Source organism: Lolium perenne, chromosome 2 (assembly GCF_019359855.2).
Source record: "Lolium perenne isolate Kyuss_39 chromosome 2, Kyuss_2.0, whole genome shotgun sequence".
NCBI classification, from domain to species: domain Eukaryota; kingdom Viridiplantae; phylum Streptophyta; class Magnoliopsida; order Poales; family Poaceae; genus Lolium; species Lolium perenne.
In genome coordinates, this window is record NC_067245.2 from 56,199,940 (window position 1) to 56,213,850 (window position 13,911).

General features: G+C 43.6%; 1 protein-coding gene across 1 annotated transcript; it reads right to left on the bottom strand.

The window, feature by feature from the left end:
* Positions 1-1,737: 1,737 nt before the first annotated feature.
* On the bottom strand, positions 1,738-7,802 carry LOC127332677 (protein ANTI-SILENCING 1). Its single transcript, XM_051358999.1, has 11 exons — positions 7,630-7,802; positions 6,211-6,587; positions 5,652-5,820; positions 5,137-5,540; positions 4,314-4,340; positions 4,031-4,123; positions 3,417-3,495; positions 3,227-3,311; positions 2,569-2,680; positions 2,367-2,483; positions 1,738-2,280 (listed from the first exon to the last, which is right to left on the bottom strand). Exons 2-11 carry the CDS (start codon positions 6,541-6,543, stop codon positions 2,233-2,235), a joined length of 1,467 nt encoding a protein of 488 aa, XP_051214959.1. The 5' UTR covers positions 6,544-6,587; positions 7,630-7,802; the 3' UTR covers positions 1,738-2,232.
* Between the last annotated feature and the right edge of the window lie 6,109 nt (positions 7,803-13,911).

Consider the following 13,911-nt stretch of genomic DNA (forward strand, 5'->3'; position numbering starts at 1 on the left):
ACTTAAATCCTATGAAAAGAGGAAATTCTCTTTGATTGCAGTGGAAGATTTTTTTATAATGTCTAACCTAATGCTATTTATATGGGAGTATGAAATATGATCCTATTATTCAAACGGCTTCTGCAAGAAAATTCTCATAGGATATCAAAAATAAATCGATAAAGGAAATATGTTAATATCGTGAAGCTATCAATTACACTCAACCTCTGCACCAACAAAATGCTACACAAAGCATTTGAAAATCCTATAGATCAAAGTAGCATTAAGATGTTATTACAACCAACATAGTCATATATTGGTTGTAATAACATTTTATATTATAGGACGGAACGAATACATGTTATGAGTTAATTAATAGAGAGAAAGAAGAACATAAGAATAGTTTTCCTTGGACCCCCTCATGCTCATGGTATCTCTTTTCGCCATAGTATGGCGATATGTTATATGTTCATCACACTTCTAATTACCGCTAACTAAAATGCATTTTTTAGGGAGCTAACTATAATTCATCTGTGTATGAGAATTACTGTTGAAGATGCACATGCATTGGCCAAGCTATAGAAGTTTATTAGATAAACAACTTTTACTTCCTCATGTGTGTGCTTTAATAGTGAATCTTTTCCCCAAAAATATGGTGTAGAACCTAGGTACCAGCCCACCCGATTTCAAAAAAAAAAACCGAAAAACATAATTTAGATCTTTTAAAAGAAGTTGAAATAATTTCTGCACGTACATCTCATCCTGATACCTGCCCGTGCAATTTTTTTTAAAAAAAAGTACGCCTGTATGTGACCCACAAAAAAAAGAAAATAAAACTTTGTTATACTGCAAACAGTATAGTTTATCATTTTTATGTAGGTTACATACTTTCATATTTTAGGTTGAGACATGCACATAACTACATACATAATCTACATACATGATTTATGCCGTATTCTCTAATCACGTTTAAAAAATCGATTTTATAGGTTAAATCGGGTTCTGACGCACCCAGGAGCCAAAAAAATCGCATCCATCTTTCCCCGACCTAGTATTCTTGCAATGTTGTTGTCAGAGAACACAAATGTAACAGTAGAAAAAGCATATAACTGTAGTGTTAAACATTTTAGAAAGAAAAAAAGGTGGCTAATGTTTTTTCAGCACCGTGTTCGCGCAAGAAAGTGACCATTGCCCAACAACAATTGTCACCACTCTTAAAGTATGGTTTGGACATAATACTTTTGACGTGGTACGAGCCTATCTGTTCATTCACGTGTAACAAGGCATTCATACACTCTGGGTAGCGTTACACCGCACACATTGCATGCTAGCTAATATGACAATTCCGAGTAAATCTTGTCACCACTAGCTCGACCTGAAAGCTAGTGTTTTATACTTGAACTAACCCTGGGACAAAAACGGTTTGGCTTCGAGACAATCTCCTCGCTCAGATCCAAGCTTTACAGGAGAACTAGCATGCCAACAGCTACAGATTAACTCATGTCCAACATGATGGATGTACGTAACACACCATACTTTTGTTTTTGTTTTTGCAGACTCTAAGCGCTCCCTCGAAGGTACTGGTTGATAGACAGGCAAGCCAATGATTTGTTAAAATCACCGGTAGAGACAAACACAGATTAATCGCCGTCAAATACAACAACATGGTGCCACTGTGGCCTTTGGGTATGGGGCCGCGGCATATTTGCAGAATCATAAGTGAACACCGGACTAGAGCCATACAAGCATGCAGTGCCATGAATGAGAACAGGTAGCCAAGCCATGAACTTCTGGAACATACATAGTTCATCATTTGCTACCTGAAAATACGTAGCCACAGACTACAGATGTGCACGGTGGCCTACAGTTAGCCTAAAACAGCCTCATGCTTGCTGCAAGGGCTACTTCTACAATACTACTCTGATTCCTGAAACAATGTCCTGAGACATTTCCCGCTACTCTGATTCCTGAAGCTACGTCCTGAGAAATTTCCCCCTCTATACCTTTCCTCCGTAACAAAGAACATCCTAAGGTGCAGTTAGATTTCCCCTCGGAATTCAACAGAATTGAAGCCAAAAAATAAACCATTGACCCATAATGTTGCAATTGCGACAAAACTTGCAGGTAGGTGGTTGCTTCAGGTGACAACAACACACCAAGATCCAAGAGACGATAATCAGTTGAGAACCCCATCCGACAACTGACACGCAGAAAAACAGGCTGGTTCCCGTTGGTTAAGCAATTCCAATAACGCTACTTCCCAATCTTTGCTGCAAACGACTTCCTCTCATCTGCGTGCTTCTACAGAAAATATCAACACGCAAACTTAAGGTCTCAATTTATAAACCCCCGTACAAATATTGAAAGCACAGAGGAACTGCAATTACCTTATGAAGTATACTGAACTTTCTTGCTTGCTTTTCTCGGACAAGCATCCAGTCCAATGCCAGGTCATATTCTATTGTGTTGGGTTGAGAGCAATGTGAGGTCGATACTGCCTTCTCCTGCAGAAAGAACAATAGTTGCATAAATATCATATTCAGAAAAGAAATAACTGTGACAGGATTAATTTTACAACACCATCAGCACCTGGTCTTCTCGTTGTCTTCGACTCCTTTTTTGATTACTGATGGTTAAGTGCCCAACTAGAGCTCCTGAAGGTTTTTTAATCTTAAGTAACCCTTTGCTGCAGTAAATTGGTCTGCAAGTAATACAAATTATAAGAATCAATGGGTTAACAAAAGAAAACCAAATTAAACAAAGTTACGTATTATCTCCCTTTCAAAATAAGTGACTTAGTTTTGTCTAGATACGCCGTATCTAGACGCATTTCAATGTGTAGATACATTTGTATCTAGAAAAAGTTAAGCTACTTATTTTGGAACACAAGGAATATTTCATACTGAGCTATACAATAAAACTGGGCAGAGCAAGTGGCAGTCACATACAAACTGTATCAACAAACTGTCTAACCATCAATTGCAATGTTGCACGTGCACAGTCCCTGTTTGATTTGCCAACTAAACAAAGAACTAAAACACATAAATTGGTGCTCATGGTAGTAGCAATTGGTAATATAAGGCAATGCTAGTTTTGATCCATCTTTTGCAGTTGGTTTGAAGGAGCTATCAGAAAATAACAAACAGAGTAGCAACACTTGATATGAAATTCATTACATGACCTCACTCAAACAAAGTACGGTAGATTTCATCATTCCGACAAGTATCAACGCAAAAAAGTCAGTTACCTTCCACCCACTACCAAGCCTGAATTGATCTTCGAAATAGCAACATCGGCAGCTTTTTTAGATTTAAATACAGCATAAGCTTTTCCTAAAAATAAGAAGGAAAATTGTTTAAGCTCTATTTAAAAAGAAGGTTACCTCAAACATGTAGACTTTGTGTAGAAGAGTGAACTTGCAAACAAAACTCACTCACCATTGTTGGGATCATCATAGGTCGGGTGGTTTATAGGCCGAGCTCTACAAGTTAGTTGAAGCGCCTCACGAATAAGTTCCTGCAAGCATATGATTATCATGAGAAATATTCATTAGATTGATAGTGTGATACTTAAAAGGAGTAGAATGGGTGCTAAGCAGGGTTGACAAGGATTCTTGAGCAAAAGAAAATGGATATGAACAAAGAATTCATCAACTTTTCCAAGTCCCTACATTCTCCATGTGTCCCCCCCAGGCCCGCACCAACTTGCCAATGAATATAATATATACAGCATTTTTTTACTTTCTATAGCAGAAAAATAAAGTACTCTATCCGATCAAAAATAAGTGTCGCTGCTTCAGTACAAAGTTGTACTAAATCAGTGACAATTATTATGGATCGTAGGGAGTAGCAAATATGAAGATACACTTTGGGAGAATGTAGAAGTTAAGCAAGCAGAAATTAAAGTGTACACAGTGACAGTTGTGCAACAGAACATACAGCTTAAGCAATTCAAGAAGATGATACTTCTAGTTCTAGGCCAAGAAATACAATAGAGAACAAAACGCAGCTTGGGCTTCCTGACAACCAAATAGATAAAGAGAACATGGTACCACTATGTCAGAAGCTGCAAACTGTATGTCCAGATTCTGGATATACACTAGTCTCCCCTCCTCATCAGACACTTGTAGTTCCTCATCCCATGGCTGCAAATTTCATTTAACAGACTAACATATAACTGAAAGCCAAAGCATAATTTCATTTAATATACAGTAACATAGAGCTGAAAGCATATTCTACTTTTGACTAAACAACTTATCAAGTGCAGATAAAACAAATGCGTCGTCAGGCATAGCATATATACAAGCGACTCTAAAGCAAAGAGAGATAACTCACAAGAGCTTTGAACCAGTTGCTTCGGTCCTGTTAAATAGCATAGAAGTGTATCAGCACACGGAAGAAAACATGGAGAAATTGTAAACAAGAACTTGTATATGGTTTATCCCTTTTAACCCACTCGTGAATAGCATTGGTCAAATCTCAACAGCAAATGTAGATAATGTTTGGCCAAATACAGAATAAAACCTTAAAGCAAACTAATTGAAAACTATGAAGCACGTCTGCTTGTTGTGTACAAATATGCCATTATTTCCCAAGACTCAACCCACTGATGTAAGAAATATAGCTGAAAGAGAGATAAGACTTTGGATACCAAATCTGGAAAGGAGTATGTGCTACAGACATTGCTCCCAAATACCCGTTGTAGTGCATGGCAGCAGTTTCAAGAGACTGTGTTATGGCAATGAATCGGTAATTTTCAGTACAATGATAAATTCAGACATACTTCTACCTAGATAAAGCAATATTGCATCCAAATGCATGCATTTAAGATGTTTAAGACAGCTTATGACATGTATGAAGCTTATAGGCCAGCAATGTGTCTTCGACATATGCACTGGTAAAATCTGTCAACTAAAATGCTGCAAACAAGAGAAGCCCTATAAGAAATTTTGTATTTCACTAAGGAACCAAAATATTCCTTATCGTTTTGTGTGTTAAATTGTGATGTGATGCAGTTAGATAGCGATCAACTTGATTTCAGTTTCAATGAGTGCAACGGAACAAAGAATACAAGAGGTGGCACATGTGTTTTACATGTTTATAATATGCTCACATAGAAATATGTCAAAGCAGTTCTTTATTAGTTCAAGAAACTTACAACAGCCTGACCAGGGTGAACTTTCACGTCAGGAACTGGGGCCACACTCAGTCCTGTAAGATCTTGGGATAATTTCAACTTCTTGGAAGGCATCTTCTCAGAAAGATCTTGCTGTGTGCGTTTAGGAATATCTTGTGTTGGTTTGGGAACACCCTCCTTAACTGCTGAGGGGAGAGGAACGGCAGCAACCTTTGCTTTATCCTCCTCTTTGACTGCTGGAGGGAGAGGAATAGCCCCTGACTGGGGAGGGGTCACTGCAGCAACTGGATTTTCATCCTCCATCTCAACCGCTGACTGTGGAAGGGGTGCAACCAGACCTGCACCCAACTTCTGATCCACGCCTTGCGTATCCTGATCCGGATAGCATGTAACTTGCTCGTCTTTAGGATTAAGCAGACTGTTTACTGCATCAGAAGGAGAATAATTTGAGATGTACATGGATACAATGTATTGGGCAAACGAAATACTTCTATATGTGATCCAATGCATGAACAAAATCTGGATCCTAGACTGACCTTCCAGCCCTCCAATTTTTTCAGGTACTTTATCAGAAAGTGTGCAGTTTCCAACATCGAAGAACCTATAGAAGATATAATCAGCAACTTCTTGTTCCCTTGGAGTAGGCTGGCGATTCCTCTCATCCTTTGAAAGGCAAACAACAGTGCATTTTCCAGCAATAGCTTCCTAATTGAGTGATGAACAAATGGCTAAATTAGAACATTTTAGTTGCAAGAAGGTTAAAAATGAACTGAATTAGCAGTGATGTGCCACAGTAGCTTGAAAGTATAACTGTTGAACCCTAATAGAGATGTTCACATGCTTGTTGAACTGCTTTCCTGACCAAGCTGGTTCAGCTTAGATTTTGCAAATGAGCAGAGCCAGGCCTGATGCAGCTCACTCAGGCTTTCCTTGTGCCTAGAGTTCACATCTATTGCCAAATATACTCCACAAAGTGTTAACCAACCTTTTATTTATGAAGATTGGAACTCTTTAACTTAAAATTACATTTATGATTTGTGGGTCTATCCAAACATAAGGAAACACAAATCTATGAATAAAGAAGGAAAAAACTACCAGTGGATTGATATCAGCAAGGCCAGTGCCATCACCAGAAGCAAGAAATATCTCCTTTTCCGCCACAGGACCGCTTAAGTAACTTCTGATCTCATCCGGGGAGAAAAACCAAAGAATTTTTACTTTCTTAGCTTGCTTCTGCTGCCATATCTTTAATATCTTTCCAATGTACGGCTCAGGATCACCATTTTTAAAAAGATACACAGAGTCATACAATGAGTACTTCACATTGTCAAATGTGAAGGAACCATAGAACTGTGTATCCATCTTGGCACCACCTTTAGCTCTCTTGTTTCCCCATGAGAACTGGATATTCTCACTACTTCCATCCATTCTGATAATGGCCACTTGCAGCTCAACTTCCCCTTACCACATGCCTAGTAGAAAGATAAAGAAAACAAATTAAGCAACACCAAAAATATTAGCACAGAGTTATCAATAACAGTAGCACAGCATACAACAGATACTTCGATCTGCTACAAATCTTCGGTTGGCGTTGAGTCCACATGCTAACTAGGGTGAAATAAGACATTAATAGGAACACCGTTAGAGAAGGAGCAACTGCTAGATGAAACTTGCAGCTCAGCAATGGCTTGCGCTCTATTGGCTTTTGTCCTTGGGTTGAATTAGGTTGGATAGGGTAAAGAGAATAAAATGCGGGGTCTTCTCAGTCTTCCACTTTTCTTATAGGCCAACCATAAACCATAAGCACACGAGTCTTGATATCAGCTATCACACAATATCTAAATGTCGATTCAACAGAAATCCATTTAGTGCACTCTATGGAAAACTTCATATATTTCCCTTCCAGGAAGAAGGGCAGGCTCACTCCAGTACAACAAGAATGTGCAGAACAAAACCCTCGGGCCTTGTGTTCATACTTAGAAAAAATAGCATCATGTTACCACGATAACTTGAATAAATCGGCAAATGCTGCAAGGAAACGGCATACCAAAAGAAACATTCCGAGAGCACAAAATTCAGGCGACAAAGTTCTGAGCATAACAGATGGTGCAGGCCAAACGTGATTACAAAAACCACCCCCAAAATTGATGAACGGTCTCGTAACAAAAATGCCTAGATCAAGAGTTGCAGGAGGAAACCGCAGCACATATGCCTTCCAACTCGATGAATCCCCATCCAAGACAAACCTAGGGTTGCAGAAACTGAAATAAATTGACAGAAACAAAACCCTAGAGGGAGAGATGGCGAGAGGGATGGACAGCGAACAACTGCACAGGAGCCGGGCGCTTCCCGGAGTCGCGGTGCCGCGGCGGTGGGGGCGTCGCCTAGGGCTGCTGCTCCGAAGGGTGAGGACTAGCGGGCGGGGTTAGCGGCGCCGACTACCGACTACCGAGTTCGTCCCGGAGGCTAGGGTCACGCAATTAGCAGAGAAGGACACGGAGATGGGAGTAGTACCTAGCGTCGCGACGGGGGAGCTCGCCCTTTTTCGCCAGCGGCCGGAGATGCGTGAAGACTACCGCCGGCGCCGCCAAGTTTCAGTCCTCGGACCGGCTTCTGTTCGAAGGAAGGGAGCGAGATGCGAGACAGAACCAACAGGACGACCGGATTCTCAGCTCAGTTAGGGCATCTCCAACGGGGACCCATCCCGCGCCCACGGGCGGGCGTCCGGATTGGTCCAGCCGGACAAAAATACGGCCCAACGTGGGGACGCACCGCAAAAGCGGACGGCCGCGGCGTCTGGACGACGCAAACCCGATCCAAATCTGGACCGGTTTTGCGTGGCCGCGCGTGTTCGCCTGGTCCCAACTGGGACTTGTGGTTCGAGGTGGAGCACGATGCGTGCCGGCACACGTGCTTCACGTCGGCGACGGCTGACCTCGCGCACTACAAGACACGCACACACAAGGCGGGCGAGGCGGCTGCCACCGGCGGCTCGTACATCGACGAGCCCCGGCCTCGTCGCAGGCCCAGCAGCGAGAGGACGAGGACGACCCGGAGCTGCAGGCGGCGCTCGCGGCGTCCCGCGAGCAGTGCGACCTCGACGAGCTGGCCAAATGGCCGCACCTCGCCGAGATGCTGCGTGCCTCCGCCCTGGCGGAGAAGGCCAGGAAGGCCCAGGAGAACGCCCAGGCGGAGGCGTGGGCCTTCCTCGAGATGGCGCGTCGGCAGGAGGAGGACACGCGCCAGGCGGCGCTCCGGGAGGAGGAGGAGCGCCGTGCCGCGCTCCTGGCGGAGGAGGAGCGTCGGGCCGCGCTCCGGGCGGAGGAGGAGGAGCAGCTCTGCAAGGAGTCCGCGCGGAGGGCACGGCTGACAAGGGATTAACTTATCAATGCCTACGTATTGTAGACTAGGATTTTAGTTGGAAGTAGAGGGCAAGTAGATCTCGAAGGTTTCAGCCGAAAAGTACTCGACGATTATGAAAACTAGGGTTGCGTGAAACAATGAGTCGATCATTTCTTTGTCCCTCGACTCCCCCTTATATAGGAGACGGAGCCGAGGGATTCGTAATACACAAGTTACAGAGTCCGGGAGGGTTTCTGACATGTCCCGTAATAATTACAAGTTTATATTTCCTAATACAACTCTAACTTTCCTTGGTACTAATCTGGGCTTCCAAACTTCATATTCTTCGACTCGTGGGCCTTCAGTAAACCCCGGGTACCATCTTTGGTAGGCCCATTGGGGATGCATATGTCAGTAGCCCCCGAGATTTTGCTTGAATCGAAGAATCAAGGAAAATCTCCAACTTTATAATCATCCAATAACTCTGCCAAGCTTATCACATATCTTTGGATACACAATTATATATTGTACATGGATAATGGTAGTTGGGGCTAGTTCATCTGACGGATCAGGTACTAGTTAACTGCTCTAGTGCCAATCCGCAAAAACCTATTTCAAGATCACGTCCCTGGACATGATCTTGGGATACTGGTGTTAACTCGACAGGTGCCGCTTAAGGTCTTACCATCTGTCGAGTCTCAGTCATGTTTTATCGGGTACCTAACGCATCCGTTAGGATTTTTCTTCGTATCTGTTGATACGGAAAAAAGTAGCAAACCGACGTCAGAGACGGTGCCACGCCGCTCAGAATGGATCTGGGGTCTTACCTTCGCAGAGTTTTGCGGCATTCAGAGATTATTCGCAACTTTGGCGCTCTGAGAATATATTATCGAGTGCTTTTTCGGCTGTTGGAATAGCACATTTTATTGAGTCAACGGATGACTTATCTTGTCCTCCCGATGGGAGTATATGTAGAGTTATTTCTATAACTCCAAATATGCTCACTATACTTTTTATAATTTCATCGGGCACGCGAGCAGCGTTTCCGATGGGAGTAGCCCCCGAGGCTACAGCCAAGGATTTGTACTTGGTTGTAGGCTCAACACTTAACGCCTTATGTCGCTATATTGTCATTCTTTCTCGAGCTTTTTATTTCCATCGGGTGCGTGACCAGCGCTCCCGATGGGAGTAGCCCCCGAGGCTATGAACAAATGCTTTCTTTTCATCATAGGCTCTCGCCATTTCTATTTTTTCGTACTCGAGTTTTCTTTTTTCCAGATTAGCCCCCGAGAATTTGACCAAAAACTTGTATTTGGTCAAAAGCTCTCGAGATTACCAATCGTCTCTTGCTGTCGCCACTTTTCACAGAATCCAAGCCGAAATTTTCATTGGTAAAGTGACATCAGTGATGATGATAGCCACGATCACTGTATTGGAAAGACGTGAGAGTTGTCCCTTCACTGACCTGCGGGCCCAATACCTGCGACCTGTTGACACGTTACGCAAGTGGGGGACACATGTCCTCCGCTTTTCCTGGCACGCGTCGCAAGTACGAACTATGTCTTTCACATCCTCGATTGCTGTCAACCAATAAAATCCTGCTCTGGAAATCTTGGCTGCTATAGCTTGGCTGCTTGCGTGATGACCACATATTCCTTCGTGTACATCCTTCAGAATTAGCCTTCCTTCTTCGGGTGTGACGCACCTTTGTAACACTCCTGAAATACTTCGTTTGTATAACTCCCCTTTGACCACAGTAAAGGCTTTAGAACGCCTGATAACTTGCCTTGCTTCAGCTGGATCATCGGGTATTTCCTTTCTTAGGATGTATGATATGTATGCTTGCATCCACGGAATTTGTACCATCATTACTACGTATGGTTCCTCTTCTTCTTCCAGTACTGCTATTTTAGCCCCCGAGGGTTTCTCATCCTTCTCCTTCTTATGTGGTTTCTTCGGCTTTGTAGATCTCTCGGTTATCTCCCCCAGAACACGCCTGGTGGAATCGCGAGACACTGCGACCCAATGTTTGCAAGAACATCGGCTTCATCATTGCTTAGCCTGCTGATGTGATTTACCTCGCACCCGTCAAACAGCTTTTCTAGCTCATTATACACTTCTTTGTATGCTATCATACTATCATTGACTGCATCGCATTGATTCATGACTTGCTGAGCCACCAATTGCGAATCGCCAAAGATTTTTAATCGAGTTGCGCCACAAGCCTTCGCCATCTTCATCCCGTGTATAAGAGCTTCGTACTCTGCCTCGTTGTTAGATGCGTTTGGAAATGTCATCTGTAAGACATACTTCAATTTGTCGCCTTGAGGTGATATTAGTATCACGCCTGCTCCAGCTCCCTCTAATCTCTTGGACCCGTGGAAGTTCATAGTCCAGGTTCTCGATAAATCCGGGGGTCCCGTATTTGTAGCTCCATCCATTCTGCGATGAAGTCTGGTAAGATCTGCGACTTGATTGCTTTTCTTTTTTCGTACGTGATGTCTCGAGGGGAAAGTTCTATTCCCCACAGGGAGACACGACCCGTAGCCTCTGGATTGTTTAATATATAGGATAAAGGCGCCTCATTGACCACTATTATCGGATGCGCCGAAAAATAGTGCCGCAGTTTTCTTGCGGTTGTAAACACTCCATTTGCTAGCTTTTGGTACTGCGGATACCGCTGTTTTGAGGGCGATAAAACTTCACTGATGAAATATACTGGCCTCTGTACTCCATGGAATTTTCCTTCTTCTTCTCTTTCGACTACAAGTGTTGTGCTGACCACCTGAGGCGTGGCTACGATGTATAGCAAGAGGGGTTCCTTCTCCTTAGGCGCCACCAAAATTGGTGGTGTCGAAATTGTGCGCTTGAGATCTTCGAAGGCTCTGTCTGCCTCTTCGTTCCATTGAAACTTCTCTCCTTGCTTGATCAGAGCGTAGAACGGCAACGCCTTTTCTCCTAATCTGGCGATGAATCTGCTTAAAGATGCGACTCGTCCAGTCAACTGTTGTATTTCTTTCAACTTTGTTGGCTTTCTCATTGTTACGATAGCTTGAATTTTTTCTGGATTGGCTTCGATTCCTCTTGCTGAAACTAGGAACCCGAGAAGTTCTCCCGCATGGACGCCGAAAGAGCACTTTGTCGGGTTCAGCTTGAGGCAGAACTTGTCAAGGTTGTCGAAAGTTTCCTTTAAATCCTCGATCAATGTTGACCCCTTTTTTGTTGTTATGACGACACCGTCAATGTACACTTGTACGTTTTTGCCAATCTTGCAAGACACTTCTACATCATCCGCTGATATGTTGCTCCCGCGTTTTTCAGACCAAAAGGCATTGTTTTGTAGCAAAACACGCCATAAGGTGTTATGAACGCTGTCTTGACCTCATCATCTTCTTTTAGTATGATCTGGTTATATCCAGAATATGCGTCCAGGAAGGAAAGACGTTCACATCCTGCCGTGGAGTCGATACTTTGATCGATCCTTGGGAGGAGAAAGTGATCCTTTGGACAGTGTTTATTGAGACACGTAAAGTCGACACAGATGCGAAGGAATTTCGTGTTTTTCTTCGGGACCAGCACTGGGTTAGCTACCCACGTGGCCTCTGTATGTAATTCTTTGATAAAACCAGCTTCTTTGAGTCGATCAATCTCTGACAGCATGGCTTTGCGGTTTGGTTCTGAAAAACGCCGCAAAGGTTGTTTAATTGGTATCGCTATTGGATCCAAGTTTAGGTGGTGTTCGGCAAGTTCCCTGGGTACTCCTGGCATGTCAGCTGGACACCATGCGAAGATTTTCCAGTGCTCACGGAGGAACTCGACGAGCGCGCTTTCCTATGCGAGGTCCATGTCTGCTGCAATGGACGTCGTTTTCTTTGGATCTATCGGGTGAATCTACACCTCCTTAGAATCCTTGGTAGTCTTAAAGGTTGGCTCCCTGAGTGGGAAATCAGTTTCGGGTCGTACGTCCAGATGATCGCATTATCTGGACCATCCAACCGCCTCGGGATCAACACACGTCTTAGTATGGGAAATCCGTATTCACTTGTAAATTGATGTATTGAACAATGTTGGCCCCACTACTGCAGTCACGGTCTTGGACCAATCTCACGGCACCGAATAAACAGTCCAAGATCTGAGCCAACTTCTTGTACCGGGACTGCAAATCTTGGACCGCCTCTGCCGACACAAGCTGCCCTTTATATAGTACTAATCAGCTCCAGTTTCCCTCCAGGTGATTACGAGTTTCAAATTTTGAACTTCAAATTCTGGGCCAGAGGCACCTCATACAGGCCATTGAATGAATCTATAGCTATCTATTTTGGATACAACTGACCACCATTAATTTTTCAAGTATGGTAGCCAAAGAAAACAAAACAGCTTCAGGTTACATGTAATTCACTAGCTGTTGAAAAACCAGTTTTATTTTTGCTTTCGATCACTATTGGAAAATAAAGTTACATCATTATATGTTCTAACATTCACATTTACGCACAAAAAAATTGAGCACCATTGAACAAAAGTTTTTGAAAAGCATTATGGACACTGCCACAAAAACAACACCAGTCCAGCATGAATTAAAAATGACACGCATTGGCAGATAGGTCTATTGATAATCATCGTTCATAACATTCCAACAAATTTGGTAAAAATAACCGGAAGTACAAGCACCAAATTACTTTAACCAAATGATAATCTGCTACCGAGGCGCTGTGAGCAACAATGGGTCCTCGCAATTATCTCGTTTTATCACATCGTCTTCACGAAAGCAATGCATCAGCCTGTTTTGTGCACGTCGTCCTACAGTGTCCAGGCAACCCACACCTGGTGGAGTTCGCCACCTTTCGCGGCTGCTTCGGAGCGTCCCCCCGCTGGGGGCATGTGGTCCTTTTATGCCCGCTGCACCTGCAAATTGTGCAGAAACGCGTACGCTTACTAAGGCCACCGGCCCCCTCGTAAGGAGCCCTGTCTCTGCTAGTCGTTGGCCTCCCAGCACCGCGTATTTTCAATGGAGCTCCCAGCCCTTGTAGCAGATTAGCATCATCAGCCACAATCAACCCCTCTTCCGCCAACACTAGATCTGCTACTCTTTCCTCAGGTTGATCTGACGGCCTGTCCTCAAGACCAAGCCCATCCCGCATATTATCAAAGGGGGCCATGATCAGTAGGTTGCTTTCAAAAAAACTATCAAGCTTCTCATACGCCTCGGCACTTGCATCACCCAGCCTGACCAGTTCCAGGGCTTTCTTGTACAGCAAAGAATGTCTGTAAGTGAAAGACCGGCTGGAGGCATGGTCGTTCTGGTACACCTCGAGGTGCCCTGGCAGCACATCCCTCACATCCCTAGTCCACCTCTTCAAGATGTGCCGCTTTGGTATTTCTTCAACCCCCAAGTAATCCATAACCTATGTAAATAGATAGAAATTTTACGAAATTCCGGAAATTATCACTCCTTTT

Coding starts and splice junctions, on each gene's coding strand:
- LOC127332677 (XM_051358999.1), bottom strand. CDS start 6,543: ATGGATGGAAGTAGTGAGAATATCCAGTTCTCATGGGGAAACAAGAGA. Junction 5,821..6,210: donor TTGCTGATATCAATCCACTG/GTAGTTTTTTCC, acceptor TCACTCAATTAG/GAAGCTATTGCTGGAAAATG. Junction 2,281..2,366: donor AGTTCAGTATACTTCATAAG/GTAATTGCAGTT, acceptor TATTTTCTGTAG/AAGCACGCAGATGAGAGGAA.